At 41.2% G+C, this 10,945-nt stretch overlaps 1 protein-coding gene across 1 annotated transcript; it reads right to left on the reverse strand.

The window, feature by feature from the left end:
• Positions 1-6,275: 6,275 nt before the first annotated feature.
• LOC145356155 (immunoglobulin lambda-1 light chain-like) lies at positions 6,276-10,015 on the reverse strand. The gene is made up of 3 exons (XM_080208766.1): positions 9,967-10,015; positions 9,496-9,840; positions 6,276-6,881 (listed from the first exon to the last, which is right to left on the reverse strand). The coding sequence occupies exons 1-3, from the start codon at positions 10,013-10,015 to the stop codon at positions 6,559-6,561; spliced, it is 717 nt and encodes a 238-aa protein (XP_080064892.1). The 3' UTR covers positions 6,276-6,558.
• Between the last annotated feature and the right edge of the window lie 930 nt (positions 10,016-10,945).

Raw genomic sequence — 10,945 nt, forward strand, 5'->3', positions numbered from 1 at the left:
TACAGCAGCCTGTCTTTTTCCTCTTGAAGTCTGTTACTACCCTCCTCATTATTCACATTATTGTATTCTATTTTATCCTGCACGCACATGTCAGGGTCATTAATGTAGATCAAGGACAGCAGGTGGTTCTAGTATTGGTGGCTGGGGGATCCGTTGCAAATCCTTCGCCAATCTGCAAGTCAACAGTTCACCACAATTCTCCGTTTTCAGTCACCCACCCATCTTCCATCATGTCCCCTTTTATAATATGGACTTTGACGTTGCTGATAAGACGCTTTTATGGGAATTTATCCTTTTGGAAGACCACATGCGCGACATCAACCGAATTAGCCATATCAATTCTATGGGCTGGGATATCCGGCCCATTGGCGATTGGCTGGCAGGCGGAAAGGTTGGCAAACTCGTGGGGGAAGGAATTGGTAGAAGTGTCGGATGCCTTCCAGCTACCAGGGAATATTGCCAATGGCAGGTGCCGTCCGGTTCTAGTTTTTCCTACTCATGGAAACATCCTCTCCACGTCTACTCTATCCAGGCCTCGCAGCATCCTGTAAGTTTCAATAAGATCCTCCTCATCCTTCTAAACTCCAACGAGTATCGAGTCAGAGTCTTCAACTATTCCTCATACGACAAGCTCGTCATTCCAGGAATCTTTCTTGCGAACCTCCTCTGGACCCTTTCCAAGGGCAGCATATCCTTCTTTAGATATGGGCCCAATATGTTCACCTGCGTAAGGATATTTTGGCCTTGGAGGGAGTGCAGAGGAGGTTTACTAGGCTGATACCGGAGTTGAGGGGATTGAGCTATGAGGAGAGGCTGAATAAACTAGGCTTGTACTCGTTAGAGTTTAGAAGAATGAGGGGAGATCTCATTGAGACGTATAAGATGATGAATGGGATGGATAGGATAGAGGTGGAGAGACTCTTCCCGCTCAAAAAAGACAGTAGGACTAGGGGGCACAGCCTCAAGATAAAGGGGAGGCGGTTTAGAACGGAGTTGAGGAGGAACTTCTTCACTCAAAGGGTGGTGAATCTCTGGAATTCTCTGCCTGTTGAAGTGGTGGAGGCTGCCTCGCTAAATATTTTTAAGAAGCGGGTTGATGGGTTCTTGATAAGAGAGGGGATTAAGGGTTATGGGGAGAGGGCGGGAAAGTGGAACTGAGCCACAACAGATCAGCCATGATCTTATTGAATGGCGGGGCAGGCTCGAAGGGCTAGATGGCCTACTCCTGCTCCTATTTCTTATGTTCTTATGTTCACAAAATTCCAAACGGGATCTGACCTCATATAGCCTCAGAAGAACATCCCTGCTCCTGTATTCTAGCCCTCAAGACATGAATGTTAACATGTTGAAGTACCCCATGATTATTGTAATATTGTCTTTCTTATATACCTTTTCTATCTCCTGATTTATTTGCTGCCCCACATCCTGAGTACTGCTGGGGGGCCTGTACCTAACTCCCATCAAGATCTTATTATCTTTGCGATTCCTCAACTCTGCCACAGAGGTTCTGTGCCTTCTGATGCTAAATCACTTCTTGCTATTGATTTAACGTCATTCTTTACTGGCCATCTGCCTGTTCTTCCGATAGGACATACATCCTTTGATATTTAGATCCCAGCCCTGACTCCTTGCAGCCACGTCTCTGTGATGCCCAGAACATCATACCAACCATTTACCTCGTTCTGTAAACGGCGCGCTTTTAGGTACAATACCCTCAGTCCTGCATTGACCACCTTCCTTCTCATACTTGATACCTTTTTTGCTCTGCCTGAGGTTAGATTCTACCATCTTCTATATTCTCTGTTCAATTGCGTGGTCTAGAAACTTTACTAACCTCACCTGAGCCCTCAGCTCCATTAACCTGCACTTCTACGCTGTCCTTTAACTTTGATTTTCTAATTCTCAATACAACTGAATCCTCCCCGCCACACCTCCCCCCCCACCCCACCCTAGTTAGTTTAATGCAGACATGCTCACTGGGAACCACAATGAGGTCCGTCAGCTCCCATATCATGCATGAACAACACATCGCCTCCATCTCTATGTTATTTAATTAGTTTTTAATTTGGGTTTAATTTTTTATTAAAAGATTTAACAAATTATATATCTCCTTATGAACTCAGTCTCAGTGCAATGTCTAACCAGTAATTTAAATGCATTTTCAAATTTAGTATAGCTCCCTGTTAGCCATTCAAATCACAGCCCTCCTGTGATATCACTTCTAAGGATTTTCTTAGTCCAAACTCACTGTCAGTTGCACAGAATCTACAGTAACCATTACTGACCAATCAGCACTCTCCCTTACTTACCAATCAGCACTCTCTCTTGTGGTCTCTGCTGCCTGTTTCACCTAACTCCCTATTTTCATCCAATTCCTAAAACATTCCTCAAAATATGGCAGCACTCACTGTCCGGTCAGAGCAGCACTGTGAGGTCTTTGGTTTTATAAGCACAACTTACAAAGCCCTGGAATTGTTTTAACTAGTTATACACACAAGCAGCCAAGTTCAGTTGAAAGCCGACTCAGCTGATTTCTGTTGCAGGAATGCATAAAAGTGCAGGCTTTAACTTCCCAAATAAGAACTAATTTAGCTCACCTGAAAGTAACTTACCTCCATGACTACTTACCTCCTTATAACTTACCACTTGAACTTCCTGTTTTCACCCAGCTCTAAAAGCACTCCACACGGTCAGGCAGCACTCACAGTGTAGTCAGAGCAGCACAGTGAGGCCTTTGTTTTTATAGCCACAACTTGCAAGGCCCTGGAACTGGTTTTAACTAGTTGTACAAATAATTAGCCAAGTCCCATCTGAGTGACTCCTTCCACCCCCAGAAACTTCACCCCCTGCAAGAGCCATTATTCCACAAGGCACTCTCTATTTAAATCTGAATACAACATCTGAATACAGTACAGAAATATACTCACCACTCACCATCTTTGAGTCCAATAATCCCATATCAATCAAGGAATATAGCTGTTAATCCCACGAAAGAGCCCTTATTGTTATAATTCAGGTTAGAAACCCCAAGTTGTTTTATGCCATAAGGTTTGCACTTTAATTTAGGCACTAATAAGCATAAGATGTTTACTCCTGGGATGATTCAAGTGACCCACTGGGAGCTTTTAACAAACAAAGTTTATTTGAGAATAGTTAACATATAGAAAGAAAATTAGTAATAACTTTTATCAATTACAAACAAGAAAAAACTCATGATCTTGTATAAACCTTAACAGCTAAATGCACTGTTCCAACACAACAAACCTCCCTATAAACAAATAACCAATTTAAGTTCAACACAGAAAATAAGAATGTTTACGGGGTTTTGCAAATCTGCAACACTTGCTGTGAATTAGACCTTTGCTTGGAGAATTGAAATTTTGGCTTCTCTGTTCTGAAAATCCCAGCACCTCAAGGTAGAGAGAGAGCCATTGCTGGCTTCTGGCTAGCAAACCACCAATAGCAAAATGTTCCCCCCAGGAAGGCAAGAAAACCTGCTTCCAGCTCGTCAGCAGAATTTCTAATACCGGAGAGAGGCACAAACACAGTACTTCCAGCCTAGAGTCCAAGCAGCCTCTAACTAGCCAGCCGCCAAAAGTAAAAGAACTCTTGGGAGAGGGGGTAAAAAACCTGTCCCACCTGATCTATCAATCAATCTTCAGACAACAATTCAAAAGGGTCGTAAACTCCCAGAGAGTACATTAAGCTCTGATTAAAAATAAACAAAAGCCCCTTTAAATAATTTAAGATGCAATCAAAGGCCCTGTAGCCAGGCAGCTCGATGCATGCTTAGAACTGCAAAGAACATGATTAAAAATACAGTTCCAAAAGTACGAAGTGTCACAGTGACTACATGTGGCAGAATTGTGGATGGAATTTAATCTGAGTATTATCACAGAATCATGGAATATTACAGTGCAGAAGAGGCCCTTCGTTCTGTGTTTAATTTCAGCATTCTATTTGAACTGGAGCTGGATTTCCACCTAGATCATTCCCTACATCACAAACGGCGCAGCATATCATTCTAGAAGAATAATTGCCCCTTGCCCGACAGTTCATCTGTAAATGAAACCCTCATGCAGATTATTCTTAACTGGCCTGACTGTTTCATTACTCTCCTGGTGGACAGCATTTTCCCCACTTTCCACAAACTTTAGCTGATTCAAAGATATGCATTAATTTCCCATCGGGGAGACCTTTTACCCGTGCATCAGCAGGTGAAAGAGGCGACTCACCAACGCCTTTTCAGGGCTAATTAGAGATGGACAATAAATGCTGGCCTAACCAGTGACGCCCACGTCCCATGAAAGAATTTTAAAAAACCAAATTACTGCAGATGCTGGAATCTGAACACAAAAGAGAAAATGCTGGAAAATCTCAGCAAGTCTGGCAGCATCTGTGAAGAGAGAAAAGAGCTGGCATTTCGAGTCCAGATGACGCTTTGTTAAAGCTAAAAGGCATAGACTGATGCTGCTAATTGAATGGGTCAGGTTTGGTCTGCTACTGTTGACAGAACACATCTGGCTAATTTTCCACAATAGTCGGATAGATTTCCGTTTTTTTAGCTGCACGGCAATGATTTGGTTAGGGATGCAAAGGTTTCTATGCCCTTTAGCTTTGAAAAAGGGTAATCTGGACTCGAAACTTCAGCTCTTTCTCACCTCACAGATGCTGCCAAGAAGAGATTAATGCCTTATCACTTAATGCCTCAACTTAGAAAATCTCACCGGCATGTTAAATTCCCTGCATGGCTTTGTTTCACAGTACCTATGTAACTCCCCTAAAACTCTAAGAAAGCTGAAAATGTCCAACAGGGATTATTGTACATACCCTACTCCCCTTTCACTAGCAACGGGAGCTGATCCTTCAGCAACCAACTCCGGACAACTGGAATATACTTCCTAAACACACGATACTTTAAAGGGTTCCCCTTTAAACACAAATCCCACTTCGCTTTTATTCACCCTTCGGAAAAGGTTGTGTGTGCGTGGCGGCGGGATGGTGGGGGGTGGGCGTCGTGGGTGGGGGAGAGGATTGTTTCCAGGGCATAATATTGTTGCAAAGTATGCACATTTAGCAATGATTTTCTATGTCGAAGTAATGCAGGCATAGACCTAAACGTTTTTTTGACAGCGGTGGCGAACAGGCATGAGGCCCAACAGACATGTTAGTGAAGTGCCTAAGGACGCTTTAATTTACTGTGTCACATGCTAGGGGGGATGCGGATGCGGAAGCGTGGGGATCCAGGCTGCTGAGGTTGCCTGAATGTTTAACGCCCCTGCTAATTTAAAGGGATCTCCGCCTGCCACGAGTAGCCCTAAATAAAGCAGTGCAAATGCAAGCTTGCACACTAAAAAGTACCAGCGCACTATCAACTTTCCCCGATTCCATTCAGGGGCACCGCAATATCCGGATTTGAGCGTAAAGTGGACTCCCCGGAAGTTACGGTGCCGTTGCAACCCTCAATAGAGGCGAATGCAGCACGGTTATTTTGGGGACCACCAATTTAGGTCTAACTCCATTCAAAGGTGATCTAACTTCGCATGTGTGACAAGCGGAACATTTCACACCGGGGGTATAGATGAGGCCAGAGGCTGAACTTTAAGAAATCCGTGAGACAGACTCAGAATAACTTCTACTCCAATGCCTCCTCTTTGATGCTTACATTCTGATAAAGGTCTATTTAAATGCCCATTTTTAAAATAATTACTTTCTATACTATGGGGGGGGCTATCAGATGTAATTTCAACTCCCCGATTGTTGTCGATTGCTACAAACTCCGGATTTTAATCCTTTGACTTCAATGAACATGTAAATCACATGGACCCTAAACTCTCGGCTGATCTATCATTTTGCAGGAGACAAAGAGAGAGGTAAATTAACAAAAATGAATTAAACTCTGGGGACATTTTATTTCTTTGAATTCAGTGGGAACTAAAGTCTAGCTGCATTTAACCGACAACAGTCTGCAAATGCGCCCGTCAGGGGAGAGTTTGGCGTAGCGCTGCTCCTGGGACAAACAGTAATGCTCTGGGCATACGGAATCCAATTTTAACATGGCTGCTAGTAGAATTTGTATTCGGTTAATAAAACCCGTGTCAATATTGGTGCCCAAGAAACTATCATTGATTGTTGTAAAAACTTCTCACTTTTTAATACCGCAGCATTAACAATGGGAAAAACACACATTTGACTTTTATCGTGCCAGAGGTAAAAGAACACGAACAATGTTATTGCATTTCAGCATAGTTTAATAAATTTATTGAACAGCTGCATTAATATAGATTAACAGTAAGCAAATATTCAGGGTGCAATAACCATTTTGTTGATTTATATTCCTTTCTGGATAAATTTAACAAATTTATTAACACTGAAGTTTCACCTGACATTTGATTGACTTATTTAAAATGATCACGTCGAAATTGCCGAAACTCCCATTGCAATGGCTATTCTTTCGCGTCATATTCGAAATACATTTTTTCTACGCGTTTTGTCACATGAGGGAACATTATAAAGATGAATACACTTTTTCAGCTGGACCAAGTACAGTTTCTCAAATCACATACAGCTGGATCTGGAGACGGTCGTTTTAAGCGGGTTTGCTAGAGCCTCGTGTTTGACCACACAGGAGTAAAGCTCGTGTGACTTCCAGTCTGAGGCTGACAGAGTCAGATAACTGCTCACACTGAAGGTGTTGTCCGCCTCCTGCTGGACCCGACTGGTCTCAACCCCACTCCCTCTGACGCTGCCATCTACAGTCCATTCAATCTCCGCCGCTCCCGGTTTAAAACCGCTCACCAAACACACCAGGGTCGCCGTGTTCTTCGCTGTGATTTGATCCGATGACGGCGGAAGGAGGGAGACAGCTGGTTTCTTAGGATCTGATTAAAGAAATAGATTTGGTAGTGGTGAGAACTGCTTTGGTTGAAACATACGATTTTCTCAAAATATTTTATTTTTAAAACATCGAGCCAGTTTAGTTTATTATATATAGAATATATAATATAATATAGAATATATAATCTAATGTATTTATATTATATCCATATATCATTATATTATATATCTATATATTATTATATTATATATGTTATTCTATTACCTATATATTATTATATTAGTGTATATTCTATATATTTCAAAATAGTACAGTCACAATGTGGGCATTTTCAACATTTACCAGTTCTGGTTTCCTGGTCAATAATTGTCATTAAAGATATTTGCATATATCTTGATTTTTCTGCGCAATGTTAAAATGGATGACAGTGAGTCAGCTATTTTTATTACCATTGACATTTAAACAAACATCAGGAGCGGTGTATCATAGGCTGCCGATTTCGCTATCGCCCGTTTCACACAGTCGCACAATGATAAACCAACCTCCCCTAATACTTAAACCACATTGTGATGTGGTTCACACTGTCCAGCTGTTAAGCCGTCAAGAGCAGAAGCCAGCATATGGTTCATGTATTTATAAATATAGGGCAACGCTTAGTGCAGAGCCTCGGAGCCAACGCAATACCAGTTAAATAGCTTCGGCATTTTAAAATGTAGCCGATATCGGAGCTCGCCAGCACAAATTGTTTGGCACTAACGCCAATCTTGCGGAGTAATAAATCTTTAATGGCATTACAATTTTTTATCTGCTTTCTGTCCGCACTGCGCATGTGAAGAACACCTTAAAGAAACATCTATCCGCCACACACGGTATACCTTAGACTAGTAAATTCAGTCACATTGAAATAATTCAAGGAAAATCAAAAATAACTTCAACACGGACTCACGCACTTTAGTTTTCTTTACAGGATTTTGCATTTTTACAGATTTTTTCTTGATTCAAGTCGAAACTCGTCCATGTTTTCTCGGGAACCCCATGACATTTTTCACGATTTAACGGACACATTAAATATAGCGGTGCGCATTCAATACGCACCTCACAATCCATTAGCATCGCGATTAACAAAATGTAAAGTCATTTCAAAATTCACATAGGCAGAAAAGGAATCGTTAAGTTATGGGTCTTTAGATGAAATATAAAGAGAGATCAGTTATGCAACAGATCAGTGCGGAAGTTGGGGGAGAACTATGTCAGTAAATAGAGTAAATCAGTAAAATAAATATACAGAATCATAAAGTTTGGCTTCTTCAAAATGCAAAATCCCAACGTCACATTAATCAGGGGCCTCCCATTCTAGTGACTGCTTTTTACGGTTTTGCGTGGTACCGTCCTTTTGTGCTGTAGCCATTCCATGAACTCTGGTTCACTATTCGCATTCGGTCTAAAGCAGCACCTTGACTGAAATGTGACTGAGTTATCAGCATACGAGTGCGCTGGAAGAATGGGGAGCAATTCTTTACTTTGGCAAAGATATAAGCTCCAAATTTAAAGGGTTCTCTATTACTTTAAACGTGTGAAGAAGCAATGATAAACATACAGGTACTCCCTATCAGCATCGGCTCAGTGAATGCGGGATAGGTTTTGTTCTGGCATAACTGCAATCTACATGCATCATTCGATGATTCATTCATTCCTGTTCTAATACAGTTTCCCTGAGTGATATATATTATTGTTTGAGAAATTGTTTGCCATATCGCATGTTGTCGCTAAAATCAGACAGCAACACAATTTCCCATGCTACTTTGTTTCAGCATAGCACAGTGGCAAAACGGCTTATGTAATTGCATTAATATTTAAGCAATCGTTCAATTCTCATTGCTAAGTCATCAATACAAATCCCATCGGAAACTTTGCAGAATATTATAGGGAAAGTTTAAGAGATTTGGGAGTCAATGCTTTATAGATGAGTTAAATCTCCTCATTTTCGCCATTAATAATGTGGGTGCTGGGAGCGAGTGCAATTTTAGGAATATAGAATATGTCAAAGAAGACATACCCGACTAATATCATTGTTAGATCCAACAATGCAAGACTACAGAAATTGGTTCCAGCTCATTCAATTTAGGGAGGCTATTAGATGTTGCCTGGGAACTTCAATATGTGATAGGCTGCGAATCTTTCACCTTGCAGTGTACATTTTGCTCCCTTACATGCTGGCTTTTACTGCACTGTGGTTACACGGGCGTCGGTCGGATTTCTCAGGCGACCCTAGGCAATGACTATCTATCGGGTTTGCAATCAGGCATTAGACCCCTGCTCGATTCTGTCATCGCCGGAGAAACACAAAATGCTACCACTGATATAAGCACCGAGGCGAGACTAAGAACAAGAAACTTGATCGATCAATTCCCGTTGCCTATTCAGTTCAATTTTGAACAGCCAATAACACAATAGTATGGTAAAAGCCTTCAAACACTCAGTTCCTACTTGAATCGGTACTATTGATTGAGATATGAAGGGACGCCTGCTAAAATCCCGAAGCTCCGAAACTGTCAGATTTAAAATCAAGTTATTTGGTTCAATAGCTAAACGTGCGTCATTATTTTCCTCTCGTAACAATCATTTACAGAACTCCACAAGGAATGGATTTTACTTACTGCCAATACTCAGCCTCGTTCCTTTACCGAAGATTACGGCACTTTGCCATATAGCGCAGTAATAGTCCGCCGCGTCCTCCGATTGTACATTGGACATTGTAAAGATTCCTGTGTTTCCCGACACAGAACCGGAGAATCTATCTGAAATACCCGGACCTCTGTAAACGCTGCTTCCTGACCAATAGTAGACTAAAAGCCTGGGAGTGTTCCCAGGAATCTGCTTGTACCAATATACATTATTGCTCCCCAAAGACGCACCGGACAGCGTACAACTGATTCGGACGTCTCTTCCGAGAGAAGTTGACATCGAAAGCGGCTGGTTTACTGTAACTTCCGCATTTGAAACTGAAAATAAAGAACAAAGAAGAGGGAGGAACAATGAGAGTTTTAATTTGGAATTAAAGTAGGGGAAAGATTACCAGATAATATTCTTCGAGATTAATAATGATAGAATTAAAGTATAATACTCACAAACCACGCAAAACACCAGCGCGCACACAACACGTGTCCAATAAGACATGGTGAGCAACTGAATAGAGCAGAGACAGGCGGCAATTTCCAGGTGAAGTTGATTCTAAACTTTATCCCAAGGCCGCTTATGAACTTGTCAATGGAGGTGTCACCGCGCACTTGTTGTTTATGCAAATCTCCCTACACCTTAAACGCCAATCAGAAGCTGCCAGATCCTCACCATGTGTCAGATTTATCACAAGGAATTGCTTTTGCGTTTTTTGTTTCTCCAAGGTTTGCTAACATCATAAACAGAAGAGGTCCTTAACTGAACATTTCTGACACATCTTTTAACTCATTTTCATTTTATCGCGTGTTTTTCTTCTGTGAAGCCTGTCAATACTCATACTGGAAGCTATTTCTTGATTATCTCACAGTATTCAATACAGCTTTAAATTTTCAACCCAAAAAATCAATGTGAGGGTATGACCCAAGGCAAACGCCATTCATTTCGTTATTGTTGAAATAATTATGATTTTATTTTTGAACCTGAAGATTCAGAAATAACACTGGCTATTATTTAGGATGGGGTATTGAAGATCTCAGATTAAAAGTACCACGTAGCGAAAAATGCACCCTAAATTATTTTTGAATATGGAAGTTTGGAGACAATTCCGGCCATCCTGTGTACCTATTGTTTGACAGTTGAGTCTAATATTCCTGCACTTCTGGAAAGTGCAAGGAAGATTTGTCAGAAGCGCTCTCATAGTACTTGAATTTGGAATGATGAGACTCAGTTTGATTCAAATGGAAATGAAAATCCTCAGACGCTTTTCACCTATTGTGGAATGGGTGCTTTTTGCATTGTTCTCCAAAACAAAATTTACCCAATGAGGCATTCTAGTTGAGCCTGGTACCTGATATTGTAAAGTCTGCATAATTTGAACCAACCTATGTTCTTATAATTACTTGATTCCAGCATTACATTCTTGACATTTCA

Source organism: Carcharhinus amblyrhynchos, chromosome 20 (genome assembly GCF_965287045.1).
Source record: "Carcharhinus amblyrhynchos chromosome 20, sCarAmb.v2.hapA, whole genome shotgun sequence".
Classification (NCBI taxonomy): domain Eukaryota; kingdom Metazoa; phylum Chordata; class Chondrichthyes; order Carcharhiniformes; family Carcharhinidae; genus Carcharhinus; species Carcharhinus amblyrhynchos.

Bases quoted from the DNA above. Each gene is read 5' to 3' on its own strand.
- LOC145356155 (XM_080208766.1), bottom strand. From the start codon at position 10,015: ATGTCTTATTGGACACGTGTTGTGTGCGCGCTGGTGTTTTGCGTGGTT. The intron at 9,841-9,966 runs GTGAGTATTATA...CTTTATTTTCAG, and splicing joins GCTGGTGTTTTGCGTGGTTT to TTTCAAATGCGGAAGTTACA. The intron at 6,882-9,495 runs GTAAGTAAAATC...TTCTTTAATCAG, and splicing joins AACGAGGCTGAGTATTGGCA to ATCCTAAGAAACCAGCTGTC.